Below are 19698 nucleotides of genomic sequence, written 5' to 3'. Positions count from 1 at the left end.
TTTGTAGCTTGTTTGTAAATTCTGTACCAGGTCAGAAGTGTGGATCTTATCCCTAGTTACCCCCTTTAGATGCAGAAGAGAGACACTAAAGAAAAAAAAATTGATAATGGTATGATCCTAAAGTGAGCTCCCCCCATTTATAAGAGGCAGAGCATTTCTAATAACTCCAATGAAACTGATCTAATCAGGAATATGTTTCTCATGAATCAGAGATTTTATTTGGCTCCATTGACTGCTTTAATTTTCAGTGAGCCTTTGATTGAGAAGCCCGTGCTAAAAAAAAAACTCTTGATATCAGGCATGTGGCCATTTCATCAACACCACAAGATAACACAAAAAAGGGGGCTAAGAAAATTGGTCGAAGCATAAAGCTACAACAATCTATCTTAGCAACGATTTTAATACACACTGGACTAAAAGATGCGTACAATGACCACTGAATCTCCATTCATAGGCAGCCAACAAGATTATGAATGAATTTATTAACTTCAAACAAAACTTCAGGTTGTACACTTAAAAAATTACAAACCATTTAAAAACAAAAGTTAACAATGGAAGCAACCATGACTATAAAATATGATGGGATGACTTTAAAGAAAGGTTCAAGTATTATTTGTAAAGTTCTTCAGACACTGGAGTCTTTGAGAAGTTTGTGCATTTCCCATCTTTGCATAGTGGAAACAAAAATGAAAACAAAAAACATACTACTTGGTAAAACTCCACAGCTCTATGTGATTCATGTTTCATAACATGCACCTATGGGTACTGCTCATTTATCTAATAGGAGTAGCACTAATTCAGTGGGCTCATGCAGGATCCCAGGTGAGCAATGAAGTTAGCGCACACCTCCTCATCCAGGTGTCGTTAATTAATGCGGCAAAGAAGAGCAGATGAAACGGGAACTTGTCATCACTGAACACTAACTCTTGTTGGGTAACAGTAAGACAGTGACACATTTGGATTTTGAGCTCAAATTAATAAAAAGAACTATTCTTACCACAAAAATCAGCAAATGAATGGCATGTGCAAGAGAAAAAACAGCAAAGAGTTTGGAACGACATAACCGAATACCACCCAAAGTAAGTATAATCCATTGTTTACGGTTGGTATGGTTGCATTATCTTTCATCTTCATACACAGGTAGCTTAAAGCTTGTGTATTTTACATATACACACAGATAATTGAACATTGGAACATAGGTGTGGTTACCTATGAAACTGCCAGTGTAACAAAAAGTTACACTGACATTTGCCATTATGTACATAATATTTGGGGACCACTGTGGTCTGATTTAAAACGTAACATCGCACACTTACAATGTTGTCTGTGAAATGCTCAAAAGTTAATAATAGAGATTTAACTTGTTTTGTAACCACTATGGTTTGGTTCTGTGAAGTCACATGTGGTGCCTCCCAAAGAGCAGTGAAATGTGCGTGGTGTAGTCAGTAACAGATGGATTCCACCAGCAAGTAGGATCCAGCAACAAAGACATAAACAATACGGTGACAGGAAGAGATGCCAAGTAATCTGAGTTTTCTCTGGACTGAAAGAGCCATCGCCACTAGGTGGAGGGATACAGCCCGTGTCTCATGAAGCTGAGGATAAGGCTGATAAACCTTGGAGACAGCCCTGTTGTTAGGACACAAATGTACAGCTAGTTCTAGAGAAAGACTGCTGACCTGGGTAGCACCTATTACTCAGAAAGCAGTAACAGGATTGAGGTTAGGTATTGATCTCCTGGAGCATACTGAAAGTAAGGTTTCTGCTCTGAGACTGTGATATGGCCACAATTCAATATACCGGGGGAAAAAAACCTCACAGTTTTAAGCAGTACATTTTTAGCACGTTATCCTTTCCAAAATCGAAGCAAAAATTGTGAGACTGGTGTCATGAATCTTGCTGAAAAGGGACTGAAAGCCAAATCTAGCAATTCATTCGGTTGTCATGAAACGAAGAGACGATGGGGTGTCCTGTTCCTGAAAAGAGGGCGTGAGAGAAGTGCAGGCTCTTGGGCTGGGGATGCTTCAGGAAAGCTCATCTGCAAGTGTCTAAGTGGGTGCTGAGTGAAGGACTCACGTACAAGTTTCTACATTCAAAACCAAGTCAGGACCAGATTTCTTTATTCACTGTATATACTATGCCCTTGAACGGACACTATCTTGACCCTACATGGAAGAAAGTGGTGTCAGTGAAGGAAACTCAAGAGGGACTTGGGAACCCAGATTACATCGGCACATCTGCCTGAAGGCCAAAGAAGATGAACAAATTTGTGAACAGCAGAATCCCATCGCAATCCAGAACATTCCACAGACCGGTAACACACTACGGGCTCCTGACAAGATTTATCTGAAAACACACCACACAGACGTAAAGCCCACGATAGCAACACTCACAAGAAGGCAGCCCCTGCTGTGTGTCCGTTACCAGCTTGCCAGCGGGGTTCTACCACGTCTTTCGAGGCGGGGAGAGGAAGCATGGATGAGATATGGACAATAACAGCTGTGAACGAAATGGAAAGTGTAACTTTCCCCCCCAGTTTTTTAACATTGAAAAGTTATTTTTTAATTTAAGGCTTTAAGTTCATCCTCCTTTCACATTAAAGACAGGGAAAGAAAACTGTCAAAACCAAAAATGCAAATCATGAGCTTGGCACTTTTGTGATTCCTTTGAGAGGGTGTCTACTTTCTTACATTATATACATACATGTATAATGACGTCACAAAATGTTAGACTTGTCAGTACATATAGTTGCATTTATATAATTTTTGTGTCTTTAGTATGGGTTATTTAGTTGTTTGTGTCACCCCCCCCGCCCCGCTTTTGCTTATTTTTGGTTTCAAGCATTTCATTTTGTTCACGCATTTCCTTGTTCACTTGCACCTGCTTTGTGCCCAAACTCCCTGCATCGGTGGCTACATCTGTCTTTTTTGAAGCAAGCCCCCAAATCACTGAACAACACGTTACCAGAGAAGAGAGAGAGAAAACAGCGAAAAGAACCCAAAAGATGGGGAGCAAACAATAAACTCCAATCTACAGAGAACTTTTACAAGAAAAATATTCCAGTACAGACAAGTGAAAATGATGTCAAAATCTCTTATTTCCATATTTACATTTATAAAAGAACTATACAATAGCATCATTGTTCAAATTCCAGCTCCCATTTCCAAAGGATGCTTGGTCCAGGCGAGCACACGGGGAAAAGGACTCAACATGAGCAGGGGTCCGTGGGGTCTCTCGTGGCTGGCCTAGACAAGGGGGTGAGGGCCGGACAGCACCCCCCTGTTCCCCGGCCGGTTCACCTCGGGAATTCAGCTGCAGGTTTTGCTGTGGATGGCTTGCTAGCTGCTTGTTGTAGATAGGCCATGCGGATTTTACCCTTTCGAAAATTAGATCTTCATGCCACTGGAGTGTGTCATTGGTAGGAAAAGAAAAAAAAATCATGCCAAATCATTTAGAAGGTAGTAAGTGCCAGCAGGCTGAGGAAAGAAAAAAAAAAAAATCTTTTGCTATTTTTTAATGGTTCTTTTATTGCACTTAATTTTCCGTTATTGTTCCTTCTTCCTTCAGTTAGAAAAAAACAAGATTCTGAAATAGTTCTTTTTATAACATTGTCTTTGATCCCCTTTTCTTGACAGGTGGTAAGAGGGGTTCTTTGAAATGATTTCCCCAAAGGACAGTTTCCTGTTCCCCCATCCCTGTCCCCCAACTTCAGTGCTGTGGTCGTTACCACCCAGTGGTCTTGCTTACAGATGGAACAGCTCCGGCAACGGTGCAGCGGGTCTGTCGCACCCAGAATCCAACGGTGCGAGGCACCGCTCACCCGCTGCCGCTGCGGACTCAGATGGGGCCCTGCTGGGTGGGATCGAATCTCCTCTTCTTGACATTTCTTCCAGAGATGCAGGCAGAGAGGGAAAAATCCACAATATTAATCAGATCGTGATGAGAGCAGGATGATGAGAATGACAACAACGCTAGTTCCAGAGCAAAGTAATCAACTCACACGGGGGGCGGCCTTCCCAAAATAACTGGAGATGTGGGACAGCTCACATGTCTGAGTGTCTTTACAACATCTCTGCTAGAGTCCTTCCATTTGTAAAGACCCAAGGAAGCTTCGAGTTGTGCATTTTAAATCATTGGAAGCCTCCGCAGCCCAATCAGTCTCTTATTTCAGAAGTAAAGGCTACGGGCTAATTTTAACCAGATGAACATAACAGGAAGCGCTCTTCCCACATTCTAGGGGCTTATTAGGGGAGCTACATGAAACTCCGAAGGGCTTTTAGCTGCCTCCTTCCAGGACTTGAGAGATCTCCATCAGTGGACTGGCCTTTGCCAAGAGGGCCAAGAGCCTTGTTATCATGTTAGAGATAGCATGATAGAGAACCAGTTATCATGCTGCCTTGATGTGTGAGCTCTTACCCCACCATGGAACAAGCATTTTTCATATCTAGAAAGTTGAAAACCAGAGTGCACGGTAAGACAGTACACTCCAAGGAGAATGGACACAGGCTCGGGTTAGTTAAGCAAATGCAGCAGTTAAGCCTAGTGGAAATAAGCAAGTTAAAACGCCTCGCTCACAGTGTCCAGTCTCCTAAAAAGTGGTTCCTACGTTGAAAAAGAAAAAAAGAAAAGAACTGGCAAGACACTACAAGGCAACAACAGAAGTTGGTTGCAACCTCCCCATGGTCTGGCTTCATGTGGGGCATCAAGCAAGGGGCTCATGCATTTAGTCTGCGCACTGGGCGGGTGCAGCGCTGCCATCGGGGCTTCATGCAAGACTGGAGCCTGGGGAGGCCCCGAGATTCCTCTCTCCTCTGCCCTCTCAGGGCCAGCCGGATCTCCTTTCATTCCTAAGTGCCAAAAAATTACCGCATGTTCCTCCTCCTCCTCCTCCCCGCCACGTAATTCAAAATAAAAACAATACCAAAGCTCAAAATATGTATAAAGGCAGCCCACAAAGTTCTCATTTCTCCCTAGATGACCACTTTGATAGTTCTCTTTTGAAAGAACAAAAATTTTAAAAAATGAAACTTGAAAGAAAAATCTCCCTTCGCTTTTAGAAGGTTTCATTAAAATGGCTTCATTAATGGCCTAAGCCTGTGGTCTGTTGGCCTAGCCGGTATTTGCAACAGTGCTACTTCCTTTTTTCCCCAGTCCCCGTCACCTTCAACAACCTTCTTTTGAGTCAATGTTCTTGATTGCTGCTGCTTGGGGTTCCAAAAGGGACCTCTCCCATAATGTATCTGGCAGAGTGTGTTTGCTTCAGAGCACTGGACCTGTGCCTACTACCCACACTCACAGCCCTTAAGGGTAGGTATACGGTGTATAAGGAACAGCTCTACCCGTGAATCACATGGGGAAAAACAAGCACTGCTTGACCTTGCCAAATGACCCTGAAGGACCAGGGGTTCCAGCCAATTTAGCTATCTATTGTTGGAAATGAAGAGAAATGTGAAACTCATGCCCCCTCAATTAAAAACGAATACAGAGGAAAGCTCAAGCCAGCTAGTGCTGTGTGTGTAAATGACTCCACTGTTCGTGTCTAAATTCCCTTATTCAAATTCAGGGAATGGCAGCTAACTAGCCATGTACAGGTCTTAACTGCAATCCAGCTCATTTTTAAAGGGAGATACGAATTCCCATTTCAGCCCGGCACACAGTCAACCTCCAGTGTCCAAAAGCTTGTGCTCCTTTTCAAAGTCAGTGTTGGAAGTTCAGATTGCATTATTTTAAAGAAAATCTATTCTACGGGGTGAATGAGTTCCCAGGTCAGACCAGGAGGCCATGCCACCCTGTAGAACCATGTATTTATATGGGAAAATGGACCCTGACTACCAACAGGGCACTGTATTTCCCCTACAGACGTCCCAAAGGGAGGAAGGCAGGGCCCTGTGATGAGCACAGAGAGGAACCCTCCTCTAGCAGGCTGACCGTGAGGGCTCCTCCCGTTATCAATGGCAAAACTACTAAGGTGAGTTGTAAGAATTCACCATATATTGAGAACTGCCTGCCCTGAATTTTCTACATGAAAAAAATCTTTTTTTTTTTTCCATTTTAATGTGAAAGTGCAACTATCGCAGGTAGATAATTGCTGTCTCCCTTACACACTGTTTCAACTGAATTCCCTCCGCTCACTAGGATTGGGAAGGCAACAAACTTTCTCATCATAACCCTTAAGGTATTTCAGGATCATTGTATAATATTCACATAATCCATAAGTTTTGCTTTGACCCAGTTTTCACCAATCTTGATGATGTCTGAAAAACCTGTACTTTTTTCTACAACATATGTTATATACCTATATATCTATACAACATCAAAACAAAGCTCTTTAAGTAACAACAGCCATCTCTGGTCTGTAAAGCCTCTAGTTCTTTCAAAGTTATTTACCCACTGCTATCACCTTCTTATCTTTCCACAATGAGTTATCACTGCTCACCAAGAATCCATCACTCATGACCCCTCCTAGGGGACTGTTGTAAGCTACCTTTGACAGCGCTCACTTCCCCAGAGGGCTGAGTCAGGGCGCTGATCTTGGATCTTCCTGGCCAGGCCGCTAAGTCTGAGTGAGAAAGTGCCTAACCCAGGAGCTGCAGGGTTTAAGGAATTAGGTTCCTTGTTCCCCACTGGGATATGGTCATGGGATTCAGATATGCAGCAGCTTGGTTTTCCTCATAGGAAGACCACCTACAATTAATTCCATTTCCTAATTCTATAAAAATAAAAAAACAAAAGATATTTACTCTTTTGAGAAAAGAGAATGAGCAATATTAAATTCCTTCCGAGTTTCATCCAATTTGATATTCAGAATTTCAACTTTCCTTGTGACAAACCCAGATATGATCCTTTACATATCATTCCTGTGAGTACCTTCTCTTTAACCTGTTCTTTAGCACGTCCTCTGAAATGAACACAGGACAAACAGAATTGCTTATGGTCGAGATCAGGCTCAGTAAGAACTTGTAACCCAAGTAACTTCTCATAGAGAGGAAATCACGGTTACTATACAGATTTAGTAAAGTAACACTTTTAACATCAAGAGCAGCTCTGCCAAACGTATGACCACTACTGCCACTGAATTACACTGAGAGAGCCAGTGGTAGAAAAGGGACATGGTAGCAGGTCTCCATAGTCTGAGGCGTGGTAACATGGTTGCAAGAGCTCAAGGCTCATCCTCAAATCCAATCAACAAGCTGTCTCTGTTACCTTCACGTTCCTTTCCTATTATCACCTAGAATTTCTCTTTCTAAGCACCGTGGTTTATGGTGTTCACATACTTCTTTGGCATGTAAATAGCTATATCGCTCACATCTCATTCCTATATTCAAATTTAGGGAATATCCAATAAAAAGCCAGGTCCAAGGTGGCAATGGCAATTCTGTTCATTTTCAAATAGAAACTTCAAATTGTCTTTTCATGTATTTTTTACCTTTCCTAAGATTTAGAGAAGATGCTACAGAATGGCCCTTCATCTACTTGTCTACATCTAGTGTCTAGTAAAAGCAACAACCCTAAAAATCGAATCAAGCAGCATTACTATTCAAAACTGAACAGAGGCCATGAGTCTTTGTGAGTCAACCAGGACCAAGGTTTGCAATACTCTGCAGCACAACCCTTAGCTTTAGTCTGTGTGTATAGGTGATGGAGAGGAAAAGGAACATGGAGGCACTGAGCTTGTAAAAAGATGCAAATTTGGGAGAAAAGTTGGACAATTCAGTGTGCCAAGAAGCTACCTTCATTTTTCACAGAATTTCTCAGAGAAATGAACTAATGCTCCGAAGACTGGGAATCCATAAAAACTACTTCCAGAGTATGTGTTACTACACATTACCCTATGTATCAGGATGTGTTCAATAAAATAGCCTACCAAGTAAAGTATTTTTTTTTTCATTCTTGGGAGTTTTACAACATTGCTTATGGAAATCTTTTTTGCATTAAGCAAAGCTTGCAAACTACTATTCTGCTAGAAAAAAGTCATCTAGATGTGTATTGGTTTTTATCACAATTATCCTGACCAAACTTCATTATCACTTATTCACACAAAGGTGCACACCGTCACACGTGCATGCACACTCACAGAGACTCATGCTTTTTACCACCTATTTCAGAGGAAATATGGCTTAAGAAAAAGTCTGTAGAGAATGGCAGACATTGTCAGGGTCAGAGCAAAGCTGTTTTCTCCCTTACACTTGAACGGGACAGGTATGGTATGACACTTCTTCTACATTTTAATGACTCACGGTGTTCCAGCCCAAGAAACGTGACTTCAGGAAAAAGCAATACTTCCGTTGAGCAGTTAACATGGTTTCCCTTGACCTAAAAGTTTAAGGACCCTCCAATTCTTCAGGCAACTTTGCTACTTGCTTTGCTTTTCTCTTTTAGTAAAACACGATTCCAGGAAGGATTTCCAATGGCCAGATTTAGAGCAATCTCTTTTACAAACTATTTTCTATTTCTGATCCTAAATGACCTTCTTTTGTATTTACACTGAACTCAGTGAAAATCTCAAAGACTTTCAGTTCAATTAGCAAATAGCTTCTAGACCAAGAATCTCCAAAATCCCCAAGTGGGGGGAAAACCTAACCTGCATCATCGGGCACCCAAAGCCTTTTCTTGCAAAGTGGAAGTAGTGGTTTAACGTTTAATGTAAACCATGTGGCGACTGTTAAAATCTAAAGCAAATTCAGATAGCAATCAATAGTCATCACAAAGAGCAGTGGCTCCTCCAAGTTTAAACTTCTAAAATTAAAGCATTATTCTGGTTTTGCTTTTTCTTTGCTTTAGGTAAAGATACTTCACATTATCGTGTGCCTCCCTATAATGGTTTCCTTTACAGTAACTGTTAGGGTCGTAGGGCACGGGAAGAGGTATTGGCTTAGCACAGCAGTATGCATGTCTGCATGGTAGTCCCCCCTCTCCATCACCTCACTAGGTGTCCATCTCCCTTTCCTTTTCTCTGTTCTTCTGATGATCAGACTTATTTCTCACGTGTAAATAATGTGCACAGGGCCTAATCCACTTATATACACAGTGATGAAGGCTTTTCCATTTTTCCCCAAAGAAACATGCAATTCAAGCTGTGCGCTAGGCCAGGCCACTGTTTTGAGGTCCTGCTACAGAACAGTGCTCTTGTCTCCAAAGGCCGAGATGGTCAATTTGGTGTTGTGTGTGGCTGGATAGCAAAAGATGCAGAGGACTGTTTTCCAGCCCTTGAAACTGAGGCTTCCTGATGCCAAGAAGGCTTAAGTTTGGGCACAAGCCAAATTTATTTTTCTTGAAGCATATTTATAAAAAGTTCAAGGGAGCATTATAAAATAATAACAGATCATGGAACTACCAATATGCAATGACTTTTTAACAGGAATATGGCACTAAGAAAAAATTTTTGCTTGAATTAGGTTAGCCAAAACCAAAGAACAACAACAACATATATGTCTTTTGTTGTTGTTGTTAGGTATCATGACTGACTCATTATCTGGGCAACGTTTTGTTAATACCACAAGGAGAAATTCAAGTTTGAGCTGCCCATTTTGTGTGTGTTTTTGAAAACACAATGATGCCAAAACTACAGTTTCAGCAAACAAGTTCAAGTTTAAAAATATCTCTGTAAAAAGGAAGTGCCATTTGGTAACTACTTTCCAAGTTGAAGCCAACTTGTAAGCTTACTCATTAAATGTTAATGTAACAAAATTAGCAGAAAATGTTGAATGTATTGAAATCATCATGTGGTTTGTTTTTCCTTCATATTCAGTTTCTAATAACATTTTACCTGGCTTCAATATTTTGAATTCAGGATTCAAAATGTAAAATAGCATAAAGTTCATAATTGATGCAATTATTCAGATAATTCAAGTAAAAAAACTTCCTCTATTGAGTAACCAGATGGAGGCAGAGTGGGCTTTGAATTTAGGTAATGGTCTTATTTCCCACTTAAATTTGTTCCTATAGATCTGGTTGGGACTTAATTTATCACAGGGAGTATTTGGCACAGGAATTTTTATCTATAAATCATAGTAACCAAGCCACCAAAGTATAAAAAGACATAAAAAGTAATTATCCAATGAATCTGAGCTATGAAAACACCTAAACTTGATAAGATAGCTTTACAGATTTTGATGATAATTAAGGTTGATTTATAAATTTCTGCCATGTGTATTTGAACAAACTTAGTTCAGTGATCCATGCACAGTCCGAACTAAAAGGTTACTATGGAAACATACCAGTTAATTTGCAGTTATTTAGAAAATATTCAGGTATCACCACACCACACATTTCAAATTCCAATGTGAAACCAATTCAGTTGGTTAGGGAATTAGTAAAATTTTTAAAACTGTATTTTATAAAATAAGGAAGCTTTTCAAATCACAAAGTTATGTATAATGTTATGTGTGAAAAATAATGAACAAATAGTTACTTAGATTGTGAAAACCTCAAAATGTCAGTGGACTCTAAACCAGTTTTAAACAAATGCAAAGGATTTATATCCACTTAGTTCCGACTATCTAGTTTCCTAATCATCATGTATAAAAAACTTTATCTCAGGATGCTTACTCCTAAAAGTTGGAGTGTCTTCTCCTGAAGAACCTCTTTGTTCTCCTGAAGCTTATGCATGTGGAATGCCTTCTACATTTCCTGTCCTCCTACGAGCCTGAAGACGACATCTGTGGATCCATGTTTCTTCTTTCCTAACCCATTTCTCAATAAAAATATTTACTTGTAGCAGTTTAGTGTTAAACCTGGCAATCTTGTAGCAGGAACTCAAAACTTGGTTATGTAAGCAGAAAAGAGAAGTGCCAGAGCCACTGAGAAGCAGACATGCGCTGTTGCTTACTTAAATCCCCATCCTGTGCCCCCAAGGACAATAGCTGCTACCAGGATGGCACCAGCGATGGAGCCTATTATGAGATTGGTGGCACTAGGACCTGTGACAAAGGATCATGGGAAGAAAGTCATATGAGCCAACGCCTGTCGTTACCACAAGGGAAAGGCAGTTAAGTGGTTTCAGGAAGTAAATACCCTGCATAAAAAAAAAAAAAATTGCTAAACACGTCAATCACCTTTATTGACTTAGCTTAATTGCCCTTCTGCTGTTACAGAGAGCTACTGCTTGGAGAGGAATGGCCTCCACATCTAGAGTGTCCGCACTGCTGACACTGAGCTTCCTTTAAATTCACCTGCCACCAAACTGGAAGCAAATGCCCCCCAACAGCCGGCACTGCCCGTCTTTCTTCTCCTTCTCCTTCCCAGTATCATGAATCAAACAAGCAAAAGAGCACATCAAGAACACAGATGGGTGTGGATTAGCCTGACCTGACTGGCCCATGAGGGCAGGAAAAGAGGGGCAAATATTCTAATCAAGTGCTCTTTCAAGCCCCGCACCAAGGGTCCAAAGGCTACTTTTTTTTTTTTAAATCCCCCATGTGGAAACAGTTCACATTTAAAATTTAGAAGGAGGTTACTAATAAAGATCTGACTTTGAAGCCTTGCTCTCAGAGAGGCATTTCTTCACTGTAGGGATCCACACAGTATTGAAACAACAATGGCGGGTGGTTCCAAAGGCAAGACAGGGAGGAACCCTAAAATTCCTCTGGGGGATTCTGTGGGAAACGGAAATGAGATTCTGCAGGTTCAGTTGAGACTGTCTTTCGAGTCCCCATTTGCAAGTTGAGGTTTGGAGATAAAAGGGAGCAGAAAGGACAGTAAGACAGAAAACCCAAGGTGGAGTTTCCATCAACCGTTTGAGTCAGAGGTGATACACAGGACAGCACATCCTCTCCACTCACAGGGGAAAATGCCTTACCTCGAGTTCTCAATGTAAGTGACTTTGACTTTATTACAAGAATTATTTTGAATATCACATCCTTCGGGATGCTGATACATAGGTACAGGGCCCCCATCGGCAGCATACTTCCAGGCCTGACTGAATATCCTGTTCCGGAAGTCATAAAGTCCCTTTTGGTATTTTCCCTAAACCCCTCGACTTTGTGACTATATTCATTTCTGTGTGAAAAAAAAAATTCTCTTTTCTGCTCACATTGGTGCCCTCAACTGTGTACATAAATGGATGCCACTTTGAGCAGCACTAAAATGGTGTGATCACACATTTTTGATTCAGAGACCACCCAGTGCTTGTCCGAGTGAGGGGAAAGGTAGGAGGAGAGCTGCGATGGGGGTTTGAGGATGTGGTCTCCTCAGGATTGCGGGCTCGTGACACCTTCTTAAGACTAACGGCTGAAGTCCTACAAAACACACATCTCAGTGGCCTTCAGCAATGCACAAATAATAATAACTAGTAATAAGAGAGCAAGATAGGTAGGCTGGTCACTGTGCACTGAGCACTTACTATGTGTCAGGTGTGGTTCTAAGCACGTGACAAATATTAGCTCACTGGATCCTCACAAAAACCGTACGAGGTAGGAATGATGACTATCCCTGTTTAATAGAAGAAGAAACCATGCCTTCTAGAACGTAGTGACAGTGGCAAGATTTGAAGACTGATTTGTCTGACTCAAAGCTTATGCTATAAATCAAGGGTCAGCAAGCTATAGCCCACTGCCCAAATCTGGCCCCACTTCCTGTTTTTGTGAAGAAATTTGATTGGAAGACAGCCACACTCATTCCTTTTCATGTTGTTTACAAGTAGCTTTTGTGCGAAGACAGCAGAGTCACAGGTTGTGGCAAACATCCTGTGGCCTGCAAAGTCAAAACTATTTACCCCCTGGCCTCTTATGGAAAGTTCGAGAACCCCTGCTCTAACAAAACATTCCATTTATATGTATTTCCTTCCCACCCTTTTATACGGAAACACATTTTGAAACAAACACGGAGAAAATATTTATATTTCCGCGTACATTATGCTTTAGGCATGATCTGCCCTTTACTAGCTCAGAAAACAGGCTGGGTTAGAATTAATACATAATTCATGAGAAATGATTCCTGATTTACAATTCTAAACTACAGAGTAGAAAATAAAGCCCCCCATCCCCGCCCCCCAAGAAAATCCCAAACACACAAAAAAACCCAAACCTCTGTCCATGGAATCCTTAGCGAGTGAATGAACATGACACTATCAGCTAAGCTAGGAAGTTTTAAAACAATTTGTACTGTACCACTGTGGATTTTTAAAAATTTACATCTGTGATTTAGCAATTATGGCAAAATTTAGATATAGAAGGAAAACAATCAGCTAATAAAAATAGTGCATCAACCAAGGATAATAAATAACAAATCTATTTTTAGGGAAAAAATACACTCATATGGACTTACCTGTCACAACCAGAAATAGGCACAAACCAACAAGACTGGAAAAGAGGATGAGAACAAAGGCTGGTAACAAGGGCCCTGCTTTACAACAAATGCCTTGGGGTTTGCCTATCTCTAAGGCTCAAAGGGAAAATTACTAAAATGCATCCCTTAGTTGGTACACTGCAGCACATCACAATTATGGTCAATAAATAATCTTAAAAACACCACTGGAAAGTTTGGGGTTGTTTGTTTGTTTGTTTGTTTGTTTTAGAAAACTACCTTTCTTTAAGGAGGAATTTCACATAAATGTATATAGAAAATTTCCCCTGGAAAAGGAAAGTTACTTCTATATATAATCCAGTCTGCAGATCCAAGGTGAGATTATACAATACAGGGTTTGTTTTCTCTAAAGGTATTCCCTCTGCCATACTACTTTCTTTTCTAACAAGTAGAGAGAAACAAAATATCTTTCCCAGTGTTTCTAGCTGTTCTGAGTTAACTACCTCACAGTCCCCAGCAGAAGGATGTGAGTAAGCAGGTTACAAGTCTAGTCAAAGTCCTTTAAACCAGGCAAGAGAAAGTTCAGGTACTCTTTAACACAGAGCAGGACCTTACTGATGTGCAGTGCCCGGCTCTCCTCGGCCCTGAATGGAAGAGCACCCGTGGGCTGTCATTATTGGGACTAAGGAGGAAACTGTGTAATAGGATCAACACGCCCGTAGTTTGGACCAGTTGAGTAGAGGGTATCCGGTGATTCCTTAAGACACTAGTACTTCATCCCTGGGCCACTGAGAAGTGTTACCACTGCCCACGTGAACACAAAGACAGCACATGAAGGGGTATTTCTGTCGTCTTTAAGTGTTCTCTAGAATTAGAGAGAGAGGGGGAAAAATCACAATAATCTTTTAGTCTGCAGATTAGCAACCTCATGAAGGCAATATCCCATGGAGAACTGACACCTATTTTGAGGCTGTAGATCAAGTACAGAGTAACCTAAATGAAGGCACCAAAAGAGCTTATATTTCTGTCAGAGATCGACAGGCAAGTGACACACAATTTACTAGTTAATGCACTGGCTACTTTGAAGACAAAACCACCAGATAATTGGCAACTTTTCACTGAAGGTTTTGCAGGTTTGGATAAATACCTCTTTCTTCTTCATACTCTTAGGTCCCAAATATTTATGTAAATTTCTAATTTGAATTATCTATTTTATATAAAAAAATGAAGGCAATATCCTACATATCTTCTTTGAAAAAATTAAGCCAAAGCCTCCCCTATCACTTTAATTAAATGGAAAATGTGTTATTGACTATCATTCAGATTATCTTAAAAAGAAGCTACAGCTGTTGATAATTCTTATTTAGATACGTGGATCTATTTGATTGGTGAAGATCACATTCATTAAAGGAATCCTAATCAAACACTCATATAAAAACATTTTTTTTTTGCCAATAAAAAATAATGACAATAAAAGGTCTGTACCTTGAAATGGCTTTTGGTAAATAGAGGAGCAATGAAAGCTTTTGGACCATCATCTTAATTCTGAAGACATCATAAGCACCCCAGTATTATTTTATGCCCCACATTGTTCCAGACAGGAGAAGGTTCTTCACTGCACAAGAAAACCACACGACACAAACATATCCAAACCACACCACAAGTTGCACTAGCATGGGAATCACATCAACGAGACAACACACAGTAGGGGTCAGGTACCAAGGGTCAGCTCACACACCAGGAACCAAAGAGAAACACTCTGAAACTCACAAAGATGCTTACTCTATTCCCCACCCTGTGCCTCCAAAAATCACCCCCAGGGCCAGAATGGTGCCCGCCACAGCACCTATCAGCCTGCTTGTGGCCATGTTCACTGTGTGGAGGGAAAACGGAGATTTTTTTTAACATAGGAAATTAATTACACACTGATTTTGTTAATACACAAAATAATCTATTTAGTAAATCCTTTGAGAGTCATTTACATACTGACATCTTTCCTTTAAGATTTGAGACGAAGGTCTACGTACACACTGAAAATACTTGAGGATAATTTCGGTGATTTTGAGGATAATTAAACCTCAAACTCCACAAACCCTTCTTAAAAACATCATCTCTTATAAATACTTTTAAACACATAAATAACCTAACTGGAATTAGAGTTCCTACAAGGAATGAGTTGGAATTAAAATGTTACTTAAATTGCGTAACAGCAAGTCTGGATTTTAATTACAAAGTAACAAACCATTAATATACTTTATAAACTTCTCAAACTGCAAAATAAGCCTAAAGAGCTATGCATTTTTAAAATTCAGAACTTTTTACCCAATTTTGTGAAAATCCTTACAAATTTAAAACAGAATTATCTTTAAAATTAGGAGTATTTTCATATAGAAGAATGTATTTCACCTAACTCTGCGATGTTTGGGTTTCTGTCCCATTAGTTGGGCATTTAGGTTTTTTGTTTACAGTTTCCAGTGCATAAACTATTCACTGAGAGTAAGTTAGGGTCACTGGGAAGCTTGGGACGGCCCAGCGGTAGATGACTGAGTGGAGACACTCCATCCCCGCACATCACCGCTTCCACGCAGAGATTTTGGATACTGCAAAAAGGGTCCCCAAGATGCTCTCCACACAGGCAAGATGAAGCTTCGTGTTCAGGCAGGAAGCAGACTAGTTAAGATTGAGTGTGTGTGCGGGCGGGGGGGGGGGGGCAGGGAGATGGAAGCATGTGGACATACACACACTCTACCTCTTCTCCATGTGAATCAAAAGTACTGGCTTCAGATCACTTTACTAATGAAAAGAGAGGCAGCATCACACAGACCATGTGCCATGAGACAGTGAAGCAAAACAAAGAACCACAATCTGAACTCACAGTTTTTTTAAGGCGTAATACTGGTTTCATTGACCTTTTTGTCTTACTGTGCTCCCACAGAAGAAAGAGAACCTTGGATCTCCAACTCTGGTGGGCAGCTGTACTTCAATTTATCACAGGGCAAACAGTATGAGGGAGAGATTCTAGTTGGGTAGGCATGAGCTGAGTTGTTCTTAAAAAGCAAAAAAAAAAAAAAAAAAAAAAAAAAGGGAAACACAATAACAAAAAAAAAAACAGAGAAAGTCTACTGAGGGCACTGAGGGGAATGTTAAGAAAACCAACATATAAGGTGGTGGCGGTATTTTCCTAATATGACAATACATTATAATCCAAAATAACCTAAACTATATCTCAGATTTCTAAATTGTGGAGGCTAATACTGGAATGAAAAGTATTACAGATATAAATACTCATTTTTTTTAAGATCGTAAAAATCACTGCCTTCAGAATACTAAATTAACAAGGATATATTATTTTGTAATTGATTGATTGAATGATTGATTTTGCTTAAGATTTGGACATTGGCCCTCAGAGCCAAAAGTCGTGAAAGTCCTATTACCTCTTCAGTTTTTATATAAGTTACAACTCTTTATAATGCTGAATTGTAGGAAAACACACACACACACACACACACACCAGCAAAATGTGGTGCTAAATGAATATTTGTTAAATTTTAAAAACTATAACTGCATGAATGATGAATAGAATAGCAATTTAAGGAGGCTTTTGTGTTTGCTCTGGATGTAATTGTTCACTGTAGAACAAGATGAGGCAATCTGTCCTGCGGGTTTTAGAAACCAACCAGAGGAGCAAGGCATTGCTAAGTTGCTTCAAATACGCATTCCACATAAACAGATACAGTCTACAGTCTCTGCCAAACAAGAATGATGATCTCCAAATTCTTAACTGATAGCCACTCTTAAGAGCAAAGCAAGATAAAATAAGTGCGAAAAGAACTTTTTCAAAAGTATCCCCTCCCCGTTTGCTGGCCTTCTCTCCCACACTACCTTTCATGCTGGTATACTGCAAACGTATGTAAAGTACACTTGACTCTGTATCATGATACTTCACAGCGCTATCTTTTCCAGTGGGTCGTGACTCAAGCTGTGTTTAAGCTGACATGAATTAATCAAGTGGCTTGCAAGTGGGTAGATTTTTACAGGGGACCACTTTGAAAACTGAGGGTTCGGCTGCTCCTCACAGCTACAAAGGAGATATCTTCTTATTAAAACAAACCAACAAACCAACCCTTGAGCCTTTGGGGGCCTCTGCTGTCATTCTGCTTCTGTACTAATTTATTAATGACTTAACTGTCATTGTTCATTCATTTACTCCTTCATTTATTTGTCTATTAACTGTCCTTTTGTGTTCCAGGAGCTCCGGCAGGCACATGATGACACAGCTTATTTTTCTCTGCATCCCACCAAACCTGGAGATGGAACTTGGAAAGACTCCAGCCGCGAACGCAATTCCCCCATTAGGGATTTGCCTTTGTTCCCTAACTCTTTAAGTACTTACCTTCACATTATAAGTTGTTTGTGGAAATTCTTTATTACCTAGCAGTATGTCTTCATTTTTGTTTCCTCATTAATCTCTGTTGTTTGTGGTTTATTATTATCACTGTTTTTCACTTGGGTTCCCTGCTATCTAGGATCACTCATGCTAAAAAGGCAGAATTTTTAGTAAGCATGTAATATTAAGGTACAAACTATATCCTTCCTCCTTTCCATGAGACTCTCTACATTATATGTAGAATTCTTCCACAGACAAGTCATGCTTCAGATAGTGTGAAACTGTGCTTTTGAAAATGAAGAGTTGGGGTTTTTTTTTCCATACTTTTAGAGAGTTTCTTAAACAAAAATGTGCATTATCTCATCCATGTGATTCTAAAGAGCCAAAGGGGCTACAATCCTGCATCCCTTAATACTTCAAAGGCAGGAGGCATCAAAGCCATCATTTGTACTCTATAAGCCAAAATTCTTTCTGCAGGGATTTATGATTTTGCTAAAATTTAAGATTAGAAATAAATACTAAATACACTCTTTATACTTAAGAGTATAATATTGGCATGATGAGCAGATGTGTTTTCTAGCTCCGTATTTCAATGTTAAACACATAATCAGATCTCTTTACTCTTCTCCATAAAATTAAAAAAACAATTAAGTTCTTTTTCAGGTACATTGGGACAAATGTCTAAAAAAGATGAAAAACAAATTATTTCATATAAGAACATTATTTCAGTCAGTTCACACTGTCACTGAGAATGTCATGGAGTTTTTCTGAACTCAAACTCAGCTACTAAAAAAATTTTAAACCTGGTAAATTTTTAGGTTATTGAGGAGGCCATTATTAATGAGAAGAATACATAAGTGATATATAATTATACATGGGCATAACCATATACAGTAACATAATATCTAATGGTCTGAACTACAAAATCAAATACCTGTGCATTCACAAAGGAAGTTATCAACAAGATATATAGAAAAGGTACATGGAAACACTAAATAATATCCTTCAAGGTATTAACACTTATTAATAATTTCTAAGTATTAACACTTAGAAATTATTGTTCTCAAAATACTAAATGCTAATAACATAATACTCCCTTGGCAGGTAATGGATCAGCTAGCCAGCTTAATCATTACCTGGTTACTGTTTCACTTCTTCTACTTATTGCTATGCTGTGAGAACCAGCAGAATAACTGAATACTCAGCTTTAAATGAGGCAGAAAAACAGAAACAGAAAAAGCAATCAGCTCAAGATTAGGTGATCTATGTTTGATTCTTGGCTCTGTCCCCATCTAGCAGTTAACCTGGATTAAGGGTAGTTTTCTCCTTTGCAGAGCAATGGGTCTGGACTGAATGGCCACTAAGGCCCTTCTGTCTCTGATTTGATGACTACGGACATAATGAGAGGGGCTGACCAAAGCTCGCAGGAATGGTCTCTGCCCTTCCTTATCAATGACAACATGCGATATGTTTCAGTTTCTTCTCCTCCCCCCCATAATAGTGATGTGAATCATCCAATGAGAGATGTTCCATTGTATTGCATTAAAGCACCGTGCAAAGATGTCCATAAATTGTCAAAAATTACCAGTACTTCTACTGGTTCTCCCTGTAGCAGGTGGGACTTCCAGGCCCTTTAAAGGGTGCAAACTTGTACCCCATGAGGACAAACCAAAATAATTTCTCTCTGTGAATTCAGTGGACACACGTCAGGAGAAGAAGCACCAGAAGAGTTCTTCATATGTGAAATAAATGACAATGTGGAGAAGATGAGTGAAGTAATATGCAATAGAAAATATTTAAAAAAAAAATCCCTGCTCACATGGTTTGTGCTTTGAAATGCTATTTCCTGTCTTTAATAATTTTGGTTTGAGAAATTGGAGGAAATAAACCAGTGTGCTTTAAACGGTGGGTCAACAAGTGCAGAGTGACTTCAATGGCATTATTTTTATGTGCTTTTTTTGTCCCTACTCAGATGGAGAGGTTGAATTTTTATTCTTCCAGAAACTTACTGTTAAAATAAAATACGCAAACCACATTGGCTCATTTCTGATGCCCCCAAATCAACTGAA

The 19698-nt window shown here is 39.8% G+C and overlaps 1 protein-coding gene across 3 annotated transcripts in view; it reads right to left on the bottom strand.

The window, feature by feature from the left end:
- Window positions 1-464: 464 nt before the first annotated feature.
- ADAM23 (ADAM metallopeptidase domain 23) overlaps window positions 465-19698 on the bottom strand; it is a 167284-nt gene continuing 148050 nt past the window's right edge. The window contains exons 25-26 of one of the 3 annotated variants that reach the window (XM_032354551.1): window positions 15025-15115; window positions 465-3886 (exon numbers count right to left, since the gene is read on the bottom strand). In XM_032354551.1, coding sequence (XP_032210442.1) covers window positions 3838-3886; window positions 15025-15115 — 140 coding nt within the window. In that variant the 3' untranslated portion in view covers window positions 465-3837. Of the gene's footprint in view, window positions 3887-10828; window positions 10920-15024; window positions 15116-19698 lie in introns of all 3 variants that reach the window. The other 2 variants (XM_032354550.1, XM_032354549.1) reach the window with 2 other exon arrangements.

The sequence above is a fragment of the Mustela erminea genome, chromosome 8 (assembly GCF_009829155.1).
Source record: "Mustela erminea isolate mMusErm1 chromosome 8, mMusErm1.Pri, whole genome shotgun sequence".
NCBI classification, from domain to species: domain Eukaryota; kingdom Metazoa; phylum Chordata; class Mammalia; order Carnivora; family Mustelidae; genus Mustela; species Mustela erminea.
This window is presented reverse-complemented; position numbering and strand designations above follow the sequence as displayed.